This window comes from Elgaria multicarinata, chromosome 2 (genome assembly GCF_023053635.1).
Source record: "Elgaria multicarinata webbii isolate HBS135686 ecotype San Diego chromosome 2, rElgMul1.1.pri, whole genome shotgun sequence".
Lineage (NCBI taxonomy): Eukaryota > Metazoa > Chordata > Lepidosauria > Squamata > Anguidae > Elgaria > Elgaria multicarinata.
The window spans coordinates 111,701,690-111,726,899 of record NC_086172.1 but is presented as its reverse complement, the minus strand read 5'-3'; the positions used below and the strand labels follow the sequence as shown (position 1 = coordinate 111,726,899).

The 25,210-nt window shown below is 40.0% G+C and overlaps 1 protein-coding gene across 7 annotated transcripts in view; it reads left to right on the top strand.

The window, feature by feature from the left end:
* The window catches only part of SHANK2 (SH3 and multiple ankyrin repeat domains 2), a 353,842-nt gene that overhangs the window by 79,190 nt on the left and 249,442 nt on the right, over positions 1 to 25,210 (top strand). For all 7 annotated transcript variants that reach the window (XM_063117397.1, XM_063117400.1, XM_063117399.1 and 4 more), the window contains one exon: positions 18,878 to 18,944. In XM_063117397.1, the coding sequence (XP_062973467.1) occupies positions 18,878 to 18,944 (67 nt within the window). The remainder of the gene's footprint in view (positions 1 to 18,877; positions 18,945 to 25,210) is intronic.

The following is a 25,210-nucleotide window of genomic DNA, read 5'->3' as shown; positions in this document are numbered from 1 at the left end:
GTCAGAAATGACAGAAGAGCGCTTAGTCAAAATGGTTTATTCATGGGTTATTTCCTTGGCTTGTTGAGGAAGAGACAAGCCAGAGTTCCTGGTTCACACATAACAGCAGCCAGACTATGTTTAGCTGTTCCTCCTGCTTGCCACAGGGAATGATTGGACATGATGCTTTATTCAAGATAACCCGTGACTGTGAATTGGCTTATTATATTTACAGTGAAAGGAAATTTAAAGGAAGTTTTATTTAGCATTGCTTATATTTTCTTTTGAACCAAATTCAACTGGATTTTATGTTCTTTTGCTTTAAGATACTTTTCACAAAACAAAAGAAAAAAATGGAAAGTTAAACTCATAATGTATTTTCCTATTAGCTGTCTATCTCTTTTGTGTTTCATCTTGAGTTACAACCAGACTTAGTTTCAATTCACCCTCTTTTAAAATTACTGTTCAGTCATGTAAGTAGTAATAGGGATTATATAATCACTTGCCTTGATAGTTCTTTTCATTATGAACTAGATTTCTCTACAAAACCCCCCCGTAGTTCTAAATGTACATACATTACAGTATTTGCTCCTTTGTCCACATCTTAATTATTAAAATCAATTCATAAGGGATTTCAGAATGCATTTTTCTTGTGAATGGTTTGCTTGGTGGCATTTTAATCCAGCAAAAGGCATAGGAAGGCATAGGATACAGCCTTGTGTTTCTCATATTTAATTAAATAAGAGACATTAGGGTTTCATAAGCTTGGTGTTTATGTATCCTTATGGATACATTAAGGTTTTATTTATTTTTTAAGGTAAGTAATCTAAAATGAAATATTTGTATCTAACCTTCCCTCTCCAATTATATTTGGGCAAATAAATATATTAGTTCTGAGCCATTCTTAGGGTGCTTCCAGGCAAGGTTTTATCTCACCATTGCCCTGCCTCATTTATGGGATTTCACGGAGGATCAACTTTCCCATGTTTTCCCATCACTTCTTCCATACTTTTTCTTGCAGTGGAAAATCACTTAAGGAAGAAAAGATGGAATAGCGGCTCAGTGTCTTTGGACTGTTAGTGTCAGGACCGCTCCTTCTGGAAGTACCTTTATTTGCCTATTGATTTTAACGTATGAAGAGTAAGACTGCAGATTGCTAATTTTTATTTGACATATTATGTAGAATTATAGAATTCTGGAAGTCAGTCCTGATTCAGATAGACAAAACGGCAAACCATAATCTGCCATGGGAACCTTTAAGGGTATTGTTCTGTATCATGTGGGATTAACAGTTCCAGTAGGGGACTGGGAAAACCTCACTCAAGAGTGATTATTCGATATAATTTGGAAAATAAAGATACCTTACCAGTATTGGATTGTTAACTGACATCGCCAGTAGCTATTCTGGCAGCCTATACAGAGGGAGATGAGAAGGGAAGCAGGGCCATTCCACCAGTCTGCTGAAAGACTACTTAATTTTTTACTCTTCCTTTCCCATCCTCTTTTCCTTGTATATTGAGTCTTTTTTTAATTTTATAAGCCTGCAGGCAGGGGCTGTCTTTTTTTTAATTCTTTTTTTTTTTTTTTTACTAATTGCATATAAACTGTTCCAAGACACTTCTTTGGCTGAGGAGTGGGATTAAAAATTATGTATTAAATAAATAAATATTTTGAATATTTTATATGTGGACAAACTAACACATTTTCCTCAAGATGTTTGACAATTGGATTACAAATTTGTTGAGAAATAGAAGGAACAGGATTCAGTATAGCCATATGTAGTATGAGGAAAAATCCAAATCTCATGTTAGCTATGTTCTCAGTAATGGATTTATGATGATCTTGTGTTGAATTGGGATTTGCTGACTGAGAATTACATTAAATTCTTTAATATTGGGGCCAACTTCATGTTTCTGTGGGCCCCAGGCCTTAGTGTTTCCTCTCCCCACATACATCTTGCAGCTGCTAAAGATTTAGTCTAGCTGGTCTGCGTCTCGATCCTTCCTCCCATGTGGGTATGTATGAGGAGCAGCAGCAATGAAAACATTGATAGTAGCAGTGTCCTCTCCTTTTTGCAAATGCTACGGTGGGAGAGTGGTCAGTGGGGCTGTTCAGAGCACCTATTTGATGCAGGGGCAGGGGGAGTGGTGCCATTTGGCTCCCTTCTTGCTTTGCCACCTGAGGCGGGGGCTTCCTCCTGCTTCATGAGAGGGCTAGCCCTGCCTGTTCTAACCCATGGTCTGACTTTGTCCACTTGCACTTTGTAGCTACAGCTCCATCCTACCTCCCACCATATGGAGCACTGGGCCTTCCGTTTCCATGGGCTGCTCTGTTACTCAGCCTGACTTAACCCAGAATGCAGCTTCCCAGGTAGGTGCACTGCAGTATCTCCCTTTGGTCTCAGACAGGCGACAGTGTATCTAGACAGAGGGAAAGGCTTGGCCTTCCTGAGCAGCTGTTGCCTGAGCTTTGGAGGAGGAGAAGGTAGCCCAGGTCAGGCCATCAGGCTTTCCAAAATATTTCCTCTGACAGAAACCCACCTTAAAACCAGTATCAATAGTTGGCACTGGTCTCCTTGCTGAAGAGTTGACCCTGGCAGATGCCCAGCCATGCCAGTTGCTGACAGGAGGCCTGATTAAATCAGTATCGGATTCAGTTAAAATACATTTTCCTTTTCAACTTTCTACTGGTTTCACACACATCCAAAAGTAGCCCAAACACGCAAGACTTATATTATACTTAGGAGTTGACAAGTCTCCAGTGGCATAGTTCTATAACTGTAGACCAGTCACTTTGAATGCCTGTCTTCCCTAGCTTTTTGAATCTGGCATGTAGAGGCAGTATTGTTAAGAGGGTGCCCTCTGTCACACGTGGTAGAACAATAGAGGAAGCAGCAGTCTAAGTGAATATAGAGCATTCTGAGTGAAAAACCAGCATGCTGTGCTGTGCTTGAAAGATAATTAATGGACTCCAGATCCATCAGTACATCAAGATGTGAGATGTCATGTTATGTACAGGATATTGCAATACTTCCATTTTTATTGAAGGTGGGGAAAAACCCCAAAGGATTAATCACTCTATGGGTCAAACTACACAATATGTGTTGTGTACATAACTGTCTGTCTATTGTGTGTGAGAGAGAGTTTTTGTTGTTGCTGTTAAATAGTAGCCATGCACGGAAGTTGGGGAGATCAAATTGTGCAAATAGCAGCTTCCCTCCAGCATCAAATTGCAGCTTGGGAAGATTTTTGTCAGGACTGTGGCACAGGGGGAAAGGGTGGACCCCCTCATCCATGCTTTGCAATACTGTCCTGTCCTCCACCCCTTCCAGCTGCTACTTAATAACAAGACAGACACATTACATGAGATCATGCATTTAACGTTAATGTATAGTTTGCCTCCTTTCCCTCTAAAATAGTGGTTTTCAGACTACTTACTTTTAGACTTTGCATATATAGAATGCTGAGAAGCTTTGTTGTGATGGACAGGAAGGCTTGTCAGTCATTACTCATCTTCTTATTGATGAACCTCAGTTTGAAAACTTACGTTTGAAAGCATCCAAAAGTGGCTATTCTCAGATAGTCCTTGGATCACATTTGGCAGTAATTATATTTCTAAAGTGTCTCTGTACACCACTGAAATACAGTACATATTTATCTTCACAGAATTGCATAGTGAAAAGGCAGCTCTTTGAATAAGTAATATTGCAGTGTTTTAGCAAATGTAAACTAGTTTGATAAATAAATGTTGGACTTTTCCCATGATTTATATTTGCAGATGCTAAAACTAGTTGTTGAACAAATGTATAATATCTATTCTGAGACTACTGCCTGTCAATATCTGACTACAGATGGCACCATGAATCATAGCTTGAATAAAGAAAATGTTAGACGCTAAGCCAGAGTTGCTAGGAGAATTTTTGTGCACAGTATACCACATGTACTGCTAAATTTTGGAACAGTCTCAGTATGCATTCTGACTGAAAAATGTTCAGTGGTGGAAAAAAATCAAACTCAAAAGACCAGTAAAAGGAAGTCAACGCTAGCATGCTACGTATTATCAAGGATTTTCAGCCAGATAGCCTATTGAAAGCATCCAAAAGGTAAATACTCATCAAGAGCACAGCAGTCCAGGCAAGAGAACCAGGGCTGCACAGCAGAAATGAAAATTTAATTTGACAGGGGATGGGGTGATCGTGCAAACTATGTCTCTCACAGATGTTAAGTTAATCAAATTGCTAATAGTTTTCATTTCCTTGGATTATATCCATAGAAAAAGTTACATGTCTGTTTCAAAATTAAATATTTTAAAACTGTAAGCACTCCCCCACCCTGTGATTTCATTTTACTGATTGAGACTCAAATTTTGTACCATGGAGCCAGCTGTTAGTGTTAAAAATGTTGAGTACTGTTTAGTAGTGTTGTTTAACAACATCTCTGGTAGAATATTCTGGGACTAGAATATAGACAGTAGTAGAGTTGCAGTGTATAATCAAAACTCTGTATTAGGACAAGATAGTAGAATTTCTTGTTTTGAAAACTGTTGGAAAACTTTGCAAATACTTACATGTATAATAGCTATAAAATATCTAACATAAATATAATTCTCAGCTGACCAGTGGTTTTCAGATATTTCTTGTATGCTCTAGTTGTAATATGTGATTGGGACTCAAAATATATTATGGTAGGAAATTTAGCTGCTGAAGAACAACCACACAATAATGAATCTTTAAAGTTATATGCAAATATTTTACAAGTATAGGCATTTTATTTTGTTAGGATAGTCTAAAACTGTAGTTTAAAAGTGTAGATATAAGCTAAATATAGCTATGTTATACCAATGCACATTTCTTAAGACAGTCAAACAGGTTGCTTACTGTGTTGAATAAATGTGGTGTTATATTGTAACAGGTTTGAATATAACCTAGATATGTACTTTGAGTTAATATATCTAGAAGTTGAGGTACCCTAAAAGACGCAGACAAATATAAGATTTAAATTTACCAAATTAAGTTGAAGTTTGCTTTCTGAAAAGAAAGTGTGGCATATGAAATTCTACACTTTCATCTCTACGGCTATATTATTTTTGATGCATGGGCCTTGCAAGCTGGTTTGTCATGATTTAAGGTGGTAACCCTATATGGCTCTTCCACTGTCGTTCAACACAGAAAGACAGAGCTTGGAGAATATTACCACATTTTAGTGAGCTGTTGGGCTTCAGCATGAGTAGAGGAGCCCTTGAAGTGTCAATATTATTTGAATGATTATTTGATTCAGTAGCTACATTGTTTAATACTCACCTTATTGGGTGGACTTATGTAAATAAACAAATATCTAGATCTGATGAAAAAAGAGATAGTCAGACATCAGCATGCCATCATTCTAGATGACCTTCCCCAGTGGTTTTATATAGATGTTAAACCCTGGGCGACAGAGTTGATAACTGAAAAACCTTGTATGACAATTCCAGCACCAGGAACAACAGTGTCCCATCATCTTCTGGAACCTGTGTTCGTGAAAGGAGCAGTATGAGAAAGAAGCACTGACCCCAAACCCTAAACCAGGAAGGTGGACTAGAAAAATACAATAAACATTGATATTTATTTATTTATTTATTATTAACATTTATATACCGCCTTATCTGCTAAAATGCCATCAAGGCAGTATACAATTTAAAACAATAAATTTGTACAACAATATAAACAAGAAGATTAAAAACAATAAACACATTAAACCTACGGATTTGAAAGGCAAATTTGAAAAGATGTCATGCTCTTTCTAAAGGACAAGAAAATGGGGGGGGGGTAATCATGAGGGCTGGCATGCCTGACAAATGGGCCCATGCAAATAATGGTGCCCTCACAAGTATTTTTCTTGCAGATCTTAATACCTGGGAAGATTCATAGCAAGACAGGCAGTCCCTGAAGTATTGAGGTACTGAGAGGTCCAGGAGAATGAACAGGGTCATATTCTTGCAGTCCCTTTCCTGGCATAGGTTCAGGAAACTGGTTATCCACCAAGATGGCTAAAGAAGTTAAAGTCCCAAAAGCAGTCCGGAAATCAGTTTGAAATGGATCCAGATACTCGAGAAATAATTGCATTAAAGCTTTCATCTAACCGGTCTTTCTAGTCTTTTATCATCTGTTCAGTAATCTGAAACTCCTCCACAAATTCTGGAGTTCAGTGGAAACCAGCCGGAGATTGCTGCTTTATTACCTAGCTTAACACATGACCATTTTACTTCTCCTAAACTAACAATAAATCCATGTTGGATTTGGAAGTTATTTATTAGAAATGAACTTGTTATTTATTTCAAAGTCACTTTGGCCACCAGTTCTTGTTCCTAAAACTTTTATTATACTACATTTTTCTGTGGCATTATCTTGTTTTTAATGTAGTCAGGACTAGGAGTATCTGTGTGTCTCAGCCAGGACAAGATATGGATCTGAGTTGCAGGCAGCCTTTCAGTTTTCAGAAATGGTGGTCAGACATCTCTTTCTCCCGGAAAGTTAGGGGTTATCTAATACCTGCAACTCCTGTCTGTAACTCATTCAGTCTGCAGTCACCATTTTGAAACCAAGGCCTAATCTACACCTGCCAGTTATCCCAGGTTTAACTCTAGGTTGTCTAGATATAACGCCTAGCTAGTTGCTGGTGTAGATTGGGGCCTGCCCAGTTTCCCTTTGCTGATCTTTAATAAATATACAGTTTATATAAAACTGTATATTTTATACCATATACAGTTGTTTTATCTTGTTATGTCCCCCTTCCTTCACTCGCAACACCCATTGACATGTAAGGTCTTGCTGGGCCTTGCAGCCTCTTCTGGCTGGGGGTGAAGGAGGATGCTGGTCGGTCACCCCTCTGAACTGATGCTGTTGACAGGGACTGGGGTGGCACAGTCATGGGTAGTAGCAGCTCAGTATAGTCACTCAGGTATCTGACATACGCCCACAGCACACTCTGACAGCTTGTCTACATCATGGCTGAGGACGCTGCATGATAAAATAAAACTGCAGGAAGCAGGGACAGGGTATAAAAGAAGAAACAGAGAAGTGGGGAGGTGAGATGGGAAGGTAGATATGGAACAGAAAGAGACTAGAACATTGAAGATGGAAAAGAAAGGTGAAAGTCAGTGAGACAAATGACAAAGGAAGGATACTGAAAAATGTCAGAGGGCAGGAAGAAGGGACAGGGATTTGGAAAGAGATGGGATCCTGTGAAGGCTGTGAGAAAGTACAAGAGATAAGAGGAGATACCGAGTAGGAAGAAGGTAGAGTGAAGAGTCTGGAGAAGAGGAAAACAAGCCAGAGGTTTCACATACCTGTCCAGAGGCAGGGGAAGTCTCTGCATGTTTTTAGTCCCTGGGGAGAAAATAGCTGGCTCAAGACAGAGAAAGCTCTCATAGGTAACATCTCTCTGGCCTTAGGACTACTAGTCACTCAAATGCCAGAACTAGGAGGTCACTAGAGAGAACCTGAGTAGCAGCACATCTACTTCCTTTGAGCCAGTCTGGAGACCTTTGATACCCATCCAGGATACTCTTTTATAAGAGAAACATCAGGGGAATTGCAAGCAAAAAAATGCAACCACTAGCTAATATTCCTCATGATTGGAGTGCTACTTACCTTTATTCATGAAGAAGGTCTCTGCTTTAAGAAGCAGGAGATCAAATGAAAACTTATTTTCTTTTGATTGAACTTACCAGTGACATAGCAATTAAACCTCAATTTGAGCATATTTTGAACTTAGTGGTTTTATGGAATCCATGAAGCTAGGGGAGAGGGGTTGGCATGCCCCTTCCTAGTGACTCACTGACAGCATGAGTGTTTTTTTCTTAATTGTTTGCTGCTGGCAGCCGCCTATCTATGTATGTAGAAAAGTATGTTCATATTTGACCAGTTCTAAAGCAACTGCACTGGCTTTCAGTGAGCTTCCAGGCACCATTGAAAGTCCTGTTTTTACCTTTAAGTGCCTTACTTGCTTATGCTAATCATATTTTTGGGAGCCCTCCATCCCCTGTGAGTCCCTATGACCTTTATGCTCATCAGGATCAGTCCTCTTTTTTTTTATAGAATAGTGGAGTTGAAAGAGGCCTATAAGGCCATCGAGTCCAACCCCGTAAGAATGCCTTCATTGGGGTATGTACAGAGCAAGAGCAAAGCATAGGCTTCTCAGTAGTTTCCCCAAAATTATGCAGTATTTTACTAAGAAAAACCTATGTATTCCCAACTTACAGGCTTGTAGACATGTTTTTGAAATATTTTTGTATCTCTGAGAATGCAAGACTTCAAAGTTGTTTGTTTGTTTTGAAGAACCATCTTGGATTTTTGAACAGTTGACATTCTTATAGTAGATATGTTTTAGGGGAAAGGGTTGTTGGGTCTTGGTGACCTATTTGAAACCTTGTTCCTAATCCCTAACTTTTATTCCTGGTCTGTGCCCCCAACAATCCCACCCTCACTCCATTTCTTTTACCACGTCTGAAGACTAAGTTGGCATAATGTAGGGGGTGTTGTTGGGCAAAGAGGACAGGACTCCTGTACCTGGCAACTGAGGAAATTTGAGCAGATTGCATCTATTAATATTCCTTGTGCTACAGAGTGATTTAAGATACAGTAGCCCTGATGTCCTCTACATCTCATCATAGCTGGTCGGTTTTGTACCTCCTGACCACTACCTTAGAAATGGTGTTGACTTTCTCACCACATAATATTTTACTTTATTTATTGAAGTCTTTTTTGATTCTAACATGAAAAAATGGAATATAAAAACAATTTTGACATACAAAATGATACATTTCCCAGAAGAATTGAGCCAGAAATATGTGTTCTTTGTTTATTAAACAACCATACATTAATATTAAAATGATCTGAAATTATGTTAAGCTCTGGTACTGGCTCATTTCATTTTATTTTGCTTTTGGGGGGGGTATCTTTTATATCAACCAGAGATTAGAAACAGAGTACTTTTAATGATCACCAAACAATATCCAATTTGTATTCTTGAATTTGTTCTTCTTATAATATATCAGGTAATAGATATCACTTAGAACTTGTGCATTTCACCATATTATTATAATCAGTCACTATAGCATTGAGCTCATTTTACTAAAGACTGTGCAATTGCATACAGCTGGTTTTTAACAGAGTTTAGAGTTTATTAAACCAACAATACAAAGATATGCTTACTCTGCTTCCTTATACTTCAAAGGAAGTAATGCTTTCCATAAAATATTTGCATAATTTCATGGAATAGTATGGCCCGCTAGAAGAAACATTAGCACAGAACCAGGATGGAGATAAGGAGTCTCTTCCTCCCTCCTCCACGCAGCAGAATTGCTATTCTTCTACCAGTTACCTGAGTGATGTTTAGTTTTTTTAAACTCCAAAGTATGATTGTCACTTTTCATTTCCAACCCCTTTATATCTATATAAGAGTACGTTAGTGTAATGGTTATTACTAGAGATCTACTAGACCAATTTTGCTCATTTTTAAAAAAACTGTAGCTTGAGCAGTATAGACATGAAGAAAATGTTGAAAGTTTGAAAAAGTTCAGATCTCAAGCTTTAATAGCCAATCAGTATGTTTCTGTGCCCTGGCCAGGATCCTGAGGCAGTTGGATAACTACAGCTCCCATGTAGCTCTGCTGCTACACTGGGAGAAAAACACAAAAGCAGGGACAGAGAGACAGCCTTGGGCTTTGCGAGTTGATCCTGCTCTCGGAGTGGCCCTATTGGCAGCAGGGATAATGGTGAGGCAGCAGTAAATACTCTGAGGTGGTGAAGGAGAAAAAGAAGTGGTCCTAGGAAAAGCCAAGTTTTAAAATGTGGGGGGAGAGGGAAGGAGATGGGCTTGAGGCCTGAAGGGAAGAAGGGAATGTCATTCAGTGGCAACAGTAGGGTGACCGTATGAATAGTTATATAGAAAAGGGAATTCCAGCAGGTGACATCTGTATGCATGCAGCACCTGGTGAAATTGCCTCTTCATCACAACAGTTAAAGCTCCAGGAGCCCTGCAGTCTTTTGTATCTGGTCATGCCAGACAGGGCTCCTTCAGCTTTAACTGTTGTGGTGAAGAGGGAATTTCACCAGGTGCTGCATGCATACAAATGATACCGGCTGAAATTTTCTATACAACTCTTAAAGATACAGGAGCCCTGTCCTCCTTTCTATATGGTCACCCAAGCAACGGTTGTGGGGAGGCAAAAGGAAAAACTCCATGCTTGTGTTTAAGGAAAATAACCTTACGCTGTCATAACTGGATTTAAGGAACAGTATGTTTTGCCTTCAGACTGCTAGCACCCATGGCAACATGGGCTTTTCACTAGTAATTAAAACAGTCTTCATTGTTAGAACAATTGTGTGAATGATCGATCTGCAGGGCCAGGCAAGGGTGGATTGCTGGAGACACCAATATAGGGCATGTTAGATAAAGGTCTCAGCCCTGTACAAGAGCGCAGAAAGAGCAGGTAGCATTCATTTGATTTTGTCCAGCTCCTTTTGATTTCTATGGGACAAAGCAAATGGTTTGCATTCTGGACACGTCTGACTGAAGGCAAAACTTTTTTCTAATTTCAGACCCTGCCAATAATATATAGCCAGCTGTAACACACACATATGCACAGAACTCTTGAATATGTTGTTGTTGCTGCTATATTATTACATAAACTTATTTGTATATTACATGAAATAGGGCTCCATTTTTAAACATTCAAATTGCTTAAAATCTATGGGCAGTATCCAATTGGGCTCTTCTGCCCACAACATCTGTGATGTAGCGCTTCCAGGGGCAAGCCCCCAAAGGGCCAGAAACGCTCGTTTCTGAAAGGGGCAGGTTGTGCCTTTCAGAAACCAGCATTTCCGCTTGTTTCGGGCTTGCCCCCAGAAGCACTACATCGCAGCTGCAAGTGCTAGGGGTTACATGCAGACCGCAACCAGCGGTGCTCACCATCAGCGCAAGGCCCCTATTGGATCTTGCCCCATGTTGAATTGGGCTTCTGGCAAGGAATCTTCTGACAAAGTATAGTGAACTGGTATGATGCACAGAAAGCTCATGAAGCTTCTAATTGCTTAGCGGGAAGAGAACAGGAAGCTGTCAAACTGTTTGTAGTCCAGCTTCTGAAAAGTAAGGGGAAACTAGAACTTTGGCTGGGATTTATTCCATGAATAAATGGAATTCATGTGAGCTTGTGACCTCTGGCCATCCCTGCCAATTGAGCATTAGAGTGGAAGGGCCCTATGCTTGTATAGCACTGTCTTATGATTGGCAACTCTTGGTGTTCCCACCCATTTCTCACTGTGAAATGTGATGTCACTGAGGGGCATGACCTACTGACATATCGACATTGAGCACTTGGTGAAATTCACTCTCCCCTTATAGGTTCACTAAGAAACAGAAACCTAAAGGAAAGGTAGCCCAAATTGGTGGTTTGAGTAAAAGGTCAGGCGAATGATGGTTTTAATTTTTGTGAACCGCCCAGAGAGCTTCGGCTATTGGGCGGTATAAAAATGTAATAAATAAATAAATAAATAAATAAAATTGAGGGAACCGTTGCAATCCTTCTGAGAGAAGCAACTCGCCAAGCTGTATTTTGTTTTTATGTCACTTTTTATCTATCCTTTGCATGTTTTGGTGTTGATTTTGCTGGTCTGCGACCGTAATAAATAACAATGAAAATGAAATTGAGGGAACTGAAGGAGTGGGTTCTAAAGAAACCTCACAATGCTTAAAGTCAGGAGGGTCCATATGCTGTGGAGCACATGGGAAAATAGCAATGTTAGGGAAGGGCTAGCAAGGAGTCAGGGTGGCTTCATGATATGAAAAAAAGTAGGCAGGGCTCTGAAAAACATGGGTGGAAACATGGAGATGAACAACTTACATTTTATCTAGTCAGCCAATTATTTGGTTTCAGGCTTCTAGTAAATAATTAAATTACAAAGGAACGTAGCCTTTTCAAATGTCTGTCCAAGCTGCACAGACACTGAAATAATTGTGTTAAAATGTTGTATTTTTAATTACACTTAATACTCAGTCATGTTTTGTCAAAAGGTGTGAAAATATTTTCACCTTTTTTGTCATTTTACTATGATTACCTATTGCAGTCACATTCAAAGAAATTAAACTGAGATTGATGAGTCCTTTGGAAATGAGAGTGGCTGTCAAGTTCAGAAGTGAACACTACACTTCTTCCATTTTAATCTTTGAGCAGTCTTAATAAAAAAAACTCTTGGAGCTATAAAACATATTCACCATTTTTGTGGCTGAGATTTACTGCTTCACATAAAATATTCTATCATCTTAATAACATGTCTCAGATTTTATAGTTGTACCTCTTTGCTGTTTGTGTTCTGGGTGTTAAGAATGAGAGGTCGTGTTACTTAAAATAAATTGTTGTCGTTGGATGAGTGTGAGGTGATGATGAGCCTTTACTTACTATCTCTAAATGAATGTCACAGTACTTGAACTTGTGTGAATGGAACCTGCCAAAAGCAGCCTGAATTAAAACATGTTTATTTTGCACAGTTCCATTGCTACATAAGCTTGCAGCCCACAAAAAATCATGATGTACTTCTTAAAATTATGATACATTCATTGCTAAAGGTCAGGTTCAGATATACTTACATTGATTGACTGCTTATTTTATTGAGGTTAATTAATGTATTTGTGGAATGGAGTCCTATTTAGTTTGGATACATTTATAAAACTATCACAATGAGTAAAATTGTAATTATGCTTATTGCAGTGGGAATTGCCAAATAGTTCATTATCTCTGTACCTTAAGTATAATGCATGAGGCCCATTGGTGTATTAGCTACTTTGCACTAGAGTAGCTAGTGGCACAATATAAAAATGGAGCTTTTCAGTCTTTACCATGACAACATGGTCCCTGGCTGACAGGTTTGGTTTTGTTATATCTGTGAATGCTCTTCCTTATGTTGTTTCAGAGGATAAAAGTAACACAGCAATTAAGTGTTCCTTGAAGATGTCTTAGAGGTGAATGAAGCAAATTAAACATGAAGAAGCTTAGTATACCTTATATTTATTTTATGTATTTACTATACCTTTAAACTTCCCAATAACCAAAGTTCTCTAGGTGATGTACAATACATTAAAAGCATAAAATACAAATATTAAAACAAAAAATAAAACCAAATTAAAACCAGTAACAGGATAAATACTGAAAGCATTAAAAATAGTTCTTAAAGTGCCTGGGTTAAACCAGTCCTGTTTAGCATAGGGTAGCCAGATGGTCTTCATCTGAAAACATCACTGCTATATAGAATAATACTGCTCCCTTTGTTTTGATACCACAACTACATGATACTTTAAGATTTCAACTTTTTTAAAAAGTTGTTAAATCCAATGATTTCTGCACTATGTAATTTATAAGGCTGTAACCCAACAAAAGACATCTTAAGTTGACTGAGACCTTACCTAGACCTAAGATTTATCCCAGGATCGTCCTGGGGGTCATCCCTGCCTGCTCCCGGGATATCCTGTGTGTCATTTACATGAACAGGGATGACCTAGGTTGATCACGGGATAAACCTTAGGTCTAGCAAAGACCTGATTTTGGCCCCATTATTATGGGGCCAATATTATGCCATGTTTCTCGCCTGCCCAAGGGCCTCTACTTCCCTTGCTCGGCTTCGTCCATTCTCTTCTGCTGCCCCTTACGCCTGGAACGCTCTTCCAGAACATTTGAGAACTACAAGTTCAACCGCAGCTTTTAAAGCTCAACTAAAAACTTTTCTTTTTCCTAAAGCTTTTAAAACTTGATGTTGTGCAGACTTCTACTGTTACTTTCTACTGTTAGTTTTACCCTACCCTGTGCCTGCTTACCCTACCCTGTACCTGTTTGCATTCTCTTCCCCTCCTTATTGTTTTACTATGATTTTATTAGATTGTAAGCCTATGCGGCAGGGTCTTGCTATTTACTGTTTTACTCTGTACAGCACCATGTACACTGATGGTGCTATATAAATAAATAATAATAATAATAATAATTATTATTATTATTATTATTTATTTATATAGCACCATCAATGTACATGGTGCTGTACAGATTATACACAGTAAATAGCAAGACCCTGCCGCATAGGCTTACAATCTAATAAAGTTGCAGTAAACAATAAGGAGGGAAAGAGAATGCAAACAGGCACAGGGAAGTGTAAACAGGCACCAGGTAGGGTGAAGCTAACAGTATAGAGTCAGAACAAACTCAATATTTAAAAGCTATAGGGAAAAGAAAAGTTTTTAGCTGAGTTTTAAAAGCTGTGATTGAGTTGGTAGTTCTCAAGTGTTCTGGAAGAGCGTTCCAGGCGTAAGGGGCAGCAGAAGAAAAAGGACGAAGCCGAGTAAGGGAAGTGGAGGTCCTTGGGCAGGCGAGAAGCATGGCATCAGAGGAGCGGAGAGCACGAGCAGGGGAATAGTGTGAGATGAGAGAGGAGAGATAGGCAGGAGCTAGACCGTGAAAAGCTTTGAAGGTCAACAGGAGAAGTTTATATTGGATTCTGGAGTGAATTGGGAGCCAATGAAGAGATTTCAGAAGTGGAGTGACATGGTCAGAGCGGCGGGCCAAGAAGATGATCTTAGCGGCAGAGTGGTGGACAGAGACCAGCGGATTGATGTGAGATGAAGGAAGGCCAGAGAGAAGAAGGTTGCAGTAGTCCAACCGAGAGATAACCAGTGCGTGAACGAGAGTCTTGGCAGAATATTCTGATTCCACTGCACCTCACACACTCTCATGGCATTTGGTGTTTCATGCTGTAAAACCTGCATTTTTTCCAAGTCATTTTGTGGTGGGTTTTCCCATCACACCAGCTTCAGTGCAGTTTGGGAGTCTGGGTGACCTCACCTAGCATTACTGACTTCAGTGCGGGCTGTGGGGGAATAGCCTGATAGGAGGAAGGGAAAGCTGAATCATCAAAGGGTGGACCTGAGGAAATGAGGTCTCTTTTTGACCACCTTCCTGAAGACAAATGTGAACTCGCTCAGATTTTCTAAAGTGAGGCAACAAACACCTCCTGGCATATGGCATACTGCAATACAAAGGTGATTTGTTGACTCTTTTGTGCTTCAAGGACACAAAATAGAGCTTCACAAACTCTATATCAATGCAGAGAAGTCCAACTTGCAGTGCATTCAATTTATTGGGGTAATACTGGAACGCAGTATAAGTTGAGCCTTTCTTCTCCCACACTGCATATCAACATTGGCATGCCTGGGCCTGGCATGAGAACTAGCCATCCAAAGGGATGATACTGCTATGCATATTCAGAGGCTGCTTAGCATTATGGCAGCTACAACCGTTGTGATCTGTTCAGTGCATATGCAGATGTGAACTCTTCAAAACTGGTTTGTCTGTGCATTCAATCTGGCTTGGGATGCCATGCAGATGTGATTGAACATCTCAACTTCTGTGGCCATTTCTCCAGCTTGGAGGACAGATATCCCTACTTTTTAACAGGGCGTGGTGTTTTCTCCCTAATCCCCGTTACTAGTACTGGCTATGGATGCCACTTTGCCAGGCTAGGGTGCACACTGCGAGTGCATGTAGGCTTTGGAGAACTCATGGGGGGGAGCGTCCCGTGAGCTTGCCGAGCCCTGCTTGTGCAGCCCTGCTTCAAGGAGCCAGGCCGCATGAAACTTTGCTGAGTGCTAAGGAGGCTGCGCAAGTCGCCCGAGCCCTCAGCAAAGCTTACTTTCCAGGGCCTCCGGAAGGTGCACAATTCCTCTGGCCAATAATTGTGCACTTTCTGTAGGCCCACTTTGCTGTCCCCCCCCCCCCCCTGTGCCAATTTTGGCTTTAAAGGCCCTCTTAATGCAAGGTTAACAGGGCCTGTAAGGCCCCGATTGTCACCGGAGAAAAATATGCAATTTTGCCAAGTCTGGGGAAATTGCGTATTTTCCCCCTCCACTCTAATAGCAACGACTCTAATGCCTTGGGGAAATTGTCTGTTTCTCCCACACACACATACTGATGGGGGCCTTAAATGTCCTTCAAAGCCTCCATCGGTAAGGGGGGAAGAGAAACACAAAGTTGGGGAAATTGCGTATTTTCCCCTGCTATGTTAATGGTGGTTGCCATTAATGCAGCAGGCGAGAAGGGGCAAAGGGCATATGTCAGGGCAGACCCATGCCCCACCACTCACAAAGGCTTGAGAGCTATCATGCGCAGGCCTGTTCTAGTGCGAGGTGGGTCCTCTTGAGCCTATGAGAGCTGGATGTGGGGGGGGGGGGCGTCCTCTGCCTTTGTGGGCCCAGGTGGATTTTTAATCCAATACTAGGTGCATGGGATGTGGTCCAAGGATGAGTCCCAGCTTCATATCAACCTGCTGGACCTCTTGACTGTTCTGAAGGCCTTGAAAGCATTTGAGACAGAGCTATGCAGACACTTAGTTCAGATAGTATCTCACAACACCACTATTAACCAAACAAGCAAGGTAGACAAGAGCCTTCCTCCTCTTCAACCTCAAACTTCGGATTTATCACTGTTGCATCTCTCATTGTATCGTAATAGCGGTTCACTTAGCAGGGGTAGAGAACCTCCTTGCGGACCACCTCAGTCCAAATTATGCAGTGTCCCATGAGAGGACAGTAGTGCTGTCAGTGGTAAACATTTCACATGTGGGACACTCCTCAGATATACTTATTCACTTGAATGGAGAGCAGCAAATTAAGATTTTTCTCCAGCAGGGCAGGTGTGGACCCAGGATTGTTGGGGGAGGCCTTCCTTCCGGACGGGACTATTGCTTTACACCTTTCTATTCCCCCCCCCCCGCCCAAATACATCAAAGCTTATCAGATTTGCAGATGACACAAAATTGGATGGGATAGCTAATACCCTGGAAGACAGAAACAAACTTCAAAGCGATCTTGATAGGCTGGAGTGCTGGGCTGAAAACAACAGAATGAAATTTAACAGGGATAAATGCCAAGTTCTACATCTAGGAAATAGAAATCAAATGCACAGTTACAAGATGGGGGATACTTGGCTCAGCAATTCTACAAACGAGAAGGATCTTGGAATTGTTGTAGATCACAAGCTGAATTTGAGCCAACAGTGCAATATGGCTGCAAGAAAGGCAAATGCTATTTTGGGCTGCATTAATAGAAGTATAGCTTCCAAATCGCGCGAGGTACTGGTTCCTCTCTATTCGGCCCTGGTTAGGCCTTATCTAGAGTATTGTGTCCAGTTCTGAGCTCCACAATTCAAGAAGAATGCAGACAAGCTGGAGCGAGTTCAGAGGAGGGCAACCAGGATGATCAGGGGTCTGGAAACAAGGCCCTATAAAGAGAGACTGAAAGAACTGGGCATGTTTAGCCTGGAGAAGAGAAGATTGAGGGGAGACATGATAGCACTCTTCAAATACTTAAAAGGTTGTCACACAGAGGAGGGCCAGGATCTCTTCTCTATCCTCCCAGAGTGCAGGACACAGAATAACGGGTTCAAGTTAAAGGAAGCCAGATTCCAGCTGGACATCAGAAAAAACTTCCTGACTGTTAGAGCAGTACGACAATGAAATCAGTTACCTAGAGAGGTTGTGGGCTCTCCCACACTAGAGGCATTCAACCAGCTGGACAACCATCTGTCAGGGATGCTTTAGGGTGGATTCCTGCATTGAGCAGGCAGTTAGACTCTATAGCCTTGTAGGCCCCTTCCAACTCTGCTGTTCTATGGTTTTATGAAGGACGGGGAAAAGTTCAGAGTAGACGGGGAAAAATACCTGCTTGTCAGGTGGCCCCAGCAGCCTCTGTTTCCTGAACAGCATACTTTAATGTCACATGACAAACTACTTTTTGAAACTGATCAGTTTGTAATATGTCACTGGTAGCGGGGTGGGTGGGTATATAATCCTATGCTAAAGCAACAACCTCTACCTCTTCTCTGCTAGACATTTTTTAAATCTAAAGATCAATATTTGCCATAAGTTTATTGAGCCACAACGTTATAAAGTTCAAACTGAAACTGTTTTTTTAAAACTTTTGCAGTAACCTGGTTCACACATTAACACTAACCCATGGTTAAATAAACCATGGTTTAGCCTTGTTGAATTCTGGGTTGTTGTGATCTGTGAACCTTTTTAACCATGAACAAACCAGAAAACCCATGGTTTGTTGGGTTGTGAACTCTGGATCGTTTGCTGTGATGTGTGAACCTAGAATCATGGGTTGTTTCATTAGGCTATGAAGGCAGAGGGCAAGAGTGGTAAAAGCAAACAACCCCAGACACTACATGTCAGTACTATAGCCCTGCAAAGGCATTTAGGATACAGGAAGGGAGCAGGCAAAGGAGGAAGGAAGGAAACAATCCAAAGATTGAAAAAACAAGCCATGGTTTGTTCAATCATCTGCCAGATAGGGCAGTAAATAAGGTGTTAAATAAACCATGGATTAGCGTTATGTGTGAATTAATAAGATGTCCTTCTCCAGTGATTTTTTCTTGCTTTAAGATTGTAATTTGTTACTTGTTTCTCTATTGATGGAAAATACTGTTTTATATTGATGGAATAATATATCAATATTTGGAAATGCTGTTGCAAAATGTTCCTGTTAATTCTGTGGCCAGCAGAGACAAACTATTTTGATGAATTACCACTTGACCAAATGAGTTCTATTCTTTTAAAATAATGTTTCCAGAATTCAAAGCATCTGTTTTACAGGCAGCAAAAAGATGAGTTGCCAAAGGTGCAAAAATATATGGTCACCCAAGGATGTAATATTGAATAAGTATCTGATTCATACATGTCTGTATTTGTTCCTGGAATTTGAAACATATCATTTATACTTTTGTAAACCGCCTAGAGAGCTTCGGCTATGGGGCGGTATATAAATGCAATAAATAAATAAATTATAGGATGCATATTAAATATATCTGCTCTCTCATCTTTCAGGTGGCAATAATTGCTGGAAATTTTGAGCTTGCTGAATATATCAAGAATCACAAGGAAACTGATATTGGTATGTAAGATATATATCAACATGTAAACTAGGATTTCCATCCAATATTGTATAGAAGTAATTTCATAGAAATTAAAGGTATACCAGTTATAAGTGAAGAATATAGTACATTTGTGTTCTTGTGGAGATACAATTTCCCCCTGTCTTTTAAAATTTGAAGGAACAGGGAAAAGAAGTTAAGTTCCACCTCCGCATCAAATGAAGTAATTTTTAAGGAACATAGATCTATAACAAAACCATTAAAATCTAGGAAAATATTACTTTGAATTGGTGTTTGGGACCAACATTGTTTAGGGGGGACTTTCTTTCCTCTAACCTCCACTCTCAACAGCTGATCTCAAATGTGAAATTGTCAAATTTCTAACAAAAAAATGCATCTCATCACTGAAATTGGTCTCTATACTAGAGGGATTTGAGTCTAGCCAGTGAAACACCAACTTTAAAAAAAGGGGTGGAGGGTATCCAGGAAAGTACATAGTTAACTTAATAACTCTTCAGTGTAACATGATGGAAAGCATTAGTAAGATAAAATTATGAAGCACATAGAAGAGCAGTCTTGCTGGAAAAAAATCAGTGTGGCTTCTGCAAAGGTAAGTCCTGCATCCAATGTTTAGTGTTCTTTGGGAGCTATTGTAAACTTGAACTTTCAGACACCTTTTGACACAGCCCCTCACCAAAAACAACAGATATGTGATAAGACGACCTGCTGTCATGGATTCTCACCAAGCTAAAGAACAGAAAGCAGAGAGTGGGACAGTTCTCTCAATAGAGGGACGTAGTGTCTATATTGGAACCAGTGCTTTTCAACTTGTTTATAAATGGTCTGTAATAAGGGATCAGGTGGCCAAGTTTGCAAATGACACCAAATTATTCAAAGTGGTTAAAATCAAAGTAGACTGTGAAATAGTCTTACAAACATTGAGGGGGAATCTCCTCTACATTCACATATACACTGAAAGGATGTGAACTGACAGTGAGTAACAGGATAGAATTCTCGGGGTCATGGTGGATTGCTTAATAAAGATGTTGATCAATTTTGCAGGAGCTGTGAAGAAGATGAATTCTGTGCAAGGCGTTGTCCAGTATTGTAATGGCCTTATACAGAGCTGAAAAGTGTGCAGAAAGGGCATCCAAAATGATCAGGAGGGTAGAACACTTTCCCTATATGGAAAAGCTACAATGATTTGGGCTTTTTAGTTTAGAGAAAAATTACTGAAGGTTAACATCATAGAGGTTTATAAAATTATTTATAGTGTGAAGAAAGTCACTGGAGAGAAGTTTTTCTCCCTTTCTCATAATACTAGAGTTTTAGGCCATCTTTTCCCAACCTGTTGCACAACTGATGCTTTGGAATTCAACTTCTATCAGCCCCAGCCAGCATAGCCAATGATCTGGAATGCTGGAAGTTATAGTTCAAAATATATGAATAGCAACAGGTTGAGGAAGGATGCTTTAGGTAACCCATTGAAATGGATCAGCAGACAAAAGAAAGGTATACTTCTTGCTGCCCTGATGGAGACAGTGGTGAAACTACTACTGAAGAAGCTGTTAGATCTGTTGGTCTTAGAAAATTATCGCCCAGTATCAAATATGCAAGGTCTTGAAGTGAGTGTTATGTCTTCACCTTCACATAGTCTTGGAGGACACGTGGTTATTTAGATCAGCGGTGGGCAATCTTTTTGTCCCCAGGGGCTTTGTGTGATGCCAGATGGTGGGTCGGAGGCTGCAAACACTGTTTTCTCACTGCAAACAGTGAGAAAACAGCAATCTCTGCATTGGGATCATTGAGAGGCGGTGAGGTTAAAGCCTCTTCTCCTCATCAAGGTTGCAATTTTCTCTTGCTGTTAGGAGTTGAACAGTGATCTTTTCACTGCTGATCAACTGGGCTTCAGAGAAGCGTGAGTGGGGCTTCCCTGGTTTCCAGAAGGTTGCATGGAGAGAGGCCAAGGGTTACAGATCGCTCAACTGTGATTTAGATTCTTTCCAATATGCCTTCTGATCTAGGTTTGCAATAGAGTCTTCGTTGGTTGCTGTGATGGATGACTTGCACCAGGGAATCAACAGGATGGGATGTGCGGAGTGCAGCCTTGTTGGTTCTCCTAGACCTTTCTGCGGCTTTTGATACCATCAATCATGGTATCATAGGAACATAGAAAGTTTCCTTATACTGAGTCAGACCCTTGTCCATCTAGCCCAGTATTGTCAACATTGACTGGCAGCAACTGCTTTCCAAGGTTTCATGCAGGATCTTTTTCTAGCCCTACCTGGAGATACTAGGGATTGAACCTGGGACCTTCTGCATACAAAGCAGGTCCTTTCATTGTCTCATCAGGATTGGATTTGGAGGCATGGTATTGCAGTGGCTTCCATCCTCTCTGGTTAGATGGGTCCGGAAGGTGATGCTAGGGAACTTCAGTCCTACCCTTTGGCTCTTGCATGGTGCAAGGTTCAGTTCTGTTTCCCATGGTTTTTAAACATCTACATGAAACTGGAGAAGTCATCTGGTGGTTTGGCTGCAGTGTCATGAATATGAGGCTGTGGAAGTTCTGAACAAATGCCTAGAATCAATTTTAGGATGGATCAGAGCAAACAAGTTAAAGCTAAATTCTGATAAGATGGAAGTGGGTAGATTAGGAAATCTGCTGATCTGGATAGACATGGACAAATGGAGATGCAGTCCCATAAACAGTTTATGGGTTCTCTTGAATTTAGTGCCATCAGGGCCACACACACAAGGGGTGGCTTTTACACTGGGTGCCAGGCTGAACATCTTAAGTGTCAGCACCACGTCACACAAAATGCTGGGGCGGAGCGACTCCCATGCCCAACTTCCTGCTGATGTTGTGAAAAAGTGCATTCACACTTTTGTAGTTCACAAAAAATATTTTCTTTTTGATATATTTTTACCACTTGCATAATAGTGACCTGTTGTTTCTTTCCTCTATACCTGCTGACAGTGACCTTCAGTCAAATCCATATCATAGTCTGCATATTGTGAGGTTTGCTTACAACCCAAGAAAGATATATAAGGCTTAGATATTTTTTTAAAACTTTGGGTTAGGTCTAGACTTGCCCTTCCACAAATGGAAGAAATTCTTCCATCTGTGAAAGGGCCTGAGATCCAGTAGAGGCTTCCTTCTGGTACAGGGGGCTGCAAGTGGAAGGGGGATCTAAGAAAAAACCCTTCCTCTAGCAAGGGCATCCCATGAGTAGACATTTGCTCATGGATACCATGGATCCAACCCTTTATACAAGGAAAAACAGCAGCCCCAAATTATAGCAATTTTTCATCCTAGATATTTGTGCCAACCTGTAACGTTAAATTAAACATCCTGTAACGTGGACATTACAACAGAGGGCCTGTTTGGATGTTATTTCTGCCCATCCTTAAAGGACTGCTCTATGAGAGAGATCTTATGCAGGCTTCAGGCTCTCACACTTACCCCATACTCCGGGTTCCTCATCTGAATGTGGGGTCTCCCTGACCCTGGGTCATTAAACTCTCCAATAGAGAAACAGGCTAGGAGAGCATGTGAGCCTGAGTCCTGTTTGCAGTCTCTTCTCTTATAAGGAAGAAATAACATCCAAACGAGCCCTTGGTTTATGACGTTTTATACAACACTTGCTGTGGCCCACTGTAGGTATTTAGGGACTGAGAATTGCACTAGAAAGAAATTGGAAAATTTATGATATTGTCAGTTTCATACTGGAAGATCATATTATTCATTGGAAATATATGCTTCATAGAAAAAAGATAAAATATTAAGACCGAACATCATATTTCAAGTTTAATTATTTTATAATATGGTTTTGAAAGTACAAGTCATTTTTATTGTCATTTAAGACATCCTGGGCATGTCTACACCTCCTGGCGGAGGGGGGAGGATCTTGTGATTTGCTGATTGTGAGATCCTCCCCCTGCATTCACACGCGGCGCGCGACGTCCCAGGAGGAAGGAGGATGTTGTGCCCACCATTTTTTTTCAAAGAAAAGGAACTGGAGTGCACCTGCACTCCAGCGCAAAAGTACATTTGGGGGTTTTTTTAGAAAAAGGCCCGCTCCCCTCCACACCCACGATGGGCATGGAACACTTGAAGAGCTCCGGGCCCTGTGCCTGGTTCCCATCTCCTCACATTTACTTCCGAGGAGCCAGGAAGAAACCGGGATGGCCGCCCACACATCCCACAGTCTCAGGACACTCCCAAGACCGTGGGAAAAACCGGGGTAAAAGCCATCCCAATTATCCCGGGGAAATGGAGGGATCATCCCTCCATCATGTGGAAGCACAGGGATGATCCTGGGGTGATCCCCGGGATAAGACATGGTGTAGACATGCCCCTTGTCAACGTTACATACATTTCCTTTACAGGCATTTGTATTTTAAGCATCACACTAAGTATGACCTATAACCTTAAATTCTTTTAATCTCACATTCCCAATAATAAGCATTTATAAATATTACAAATGCATCAGAGCATCTTCTTTAATAACTAGGTACTGTCAATCATTATTGAGATGTGGGGAAAAATTCAGGTATTTTAAAACACACTGCTTGTATGGTTTCATTGTATTTACGTTTTGACAGAAATGTTGCATCTTTAAATACGGCACATGAGTAATGAACTGTACAGTAGCTAAGTCTTACTGATTGACATGTTGTTCTTTCTCTTCTCAATGCAATTAGTTGTAATATTTTATTTTTATTTATCTATTTATTTTTATTGAAAACTGAAGGGAAAGTAATGGATTAAAAACTGTGATGAATAGAAAAGTTAATCCCTGATTGTTTTCATCCAGTCTACAGCTGTCTGCGAGTAAATGAGCACAGAAGGTTTAGAAAGCATTTGCAATACAGCATTTACTATGGCTTCTATAGGATGGAGATACAAAAAACCAGCAATAATATATATAGGAGTCTTGAAGGTCTCTTTAAATACAGCTATGCACATACTAAATATGTTGCGAACCGAGGATCCTTTGACTTGGATAACCTATTTTTAAAATCTTCTTTTTATTTTGTTTTGCCTTGGCTCTTTGTGATGAGATGAATTATCAGATGGATTAAATGACATGGGTTGTTCCTCCTCAAGTGAACAAGGTTTGTTTTATCGTATACCTTCTCCTTCAGCAGCTCTCAAGATAGAAACAAGAGAGATTTTATTTTTAAATATGAAACACATTGAGGTGGTGGTGTGTGAGTTTGGTAGTTGATTAGCAGACTAACTAATACTTGGATACTGTTGCTAGGCTTCAAGTCAGAGTTCCTGTATTCCTCTATAATTATGCAGAGATGTGTATTTGTGATGGTTTGTGGGTGTTTTCAAGCATATATATATTTTGTAATTTTGTGTGTGTGTGTGTGTGTACCAAATGGCTGCTGATGCATTAAGGTTTTTCTTTATGTTATGTGCTTTTAATATGTGACATTTGCTTTGGAATAAAGAAAAGTATGTTGGTTTTCCAGAAATCAGGGCAATATACATACTGATGATGATGAAAAATACATTTTGTTTATATTTTGAAGGAATTGCTGCTGTTTATGCCCATTTGCTTTTTGAGGTCTTATTCTGAAACTGGTGTGATTGAGGTCAATATTGTTGAATCCTGAGCAAGAATTTAAATTAACTACCATCTGGTTTAATTCTATTCATTTATTTATAGCTTCTTTTTTTAAAGAACTGTTCAGCAGTGAGATTTCTTTACAAATCAGATTCTTGTAGACTATTGTATATGTTTCGTTTCCTCTCCATAAACCCCAGGTATAAACTAATAAAAAACAGAAACACAGCTTTTAAATAAAAGGGGTATAAATCCCTAACACAGTGAGCAGCATGTGTGAGTTGCTCTATTTTTATCTTGTCTTACTTAATAGAACTAAAAAGGGTAGCACAGAGCAAGCATGTATTGTAGCCATGTTCATTCACCATTTCAGTTATGAGTAATCTTAACCTTTATCCATATGCTACAGTGATTTTTTTGTGGCAAAGGAGAATTTTATTTCAATAATAACTAGAATAAGACTGGTACTGAAATCTTCTTGGTTTTATATTTTAGGTGTAAGAATTATGAATCCAAAATTGTTATCGGTTTAGTCATCTGTGGCCCTGTAAGAACAACCTTTTACAACTTTTATTTTGTGTCCAGTAATAATGTCTCTCAAAAGGAATTAACATGCATAGGAAAGTATCACCTGAATATCTAAAATAATTCTGTATTACATCAATAGATAAATATAACAATACTTGCAGTTATGAATTAAGGTAATA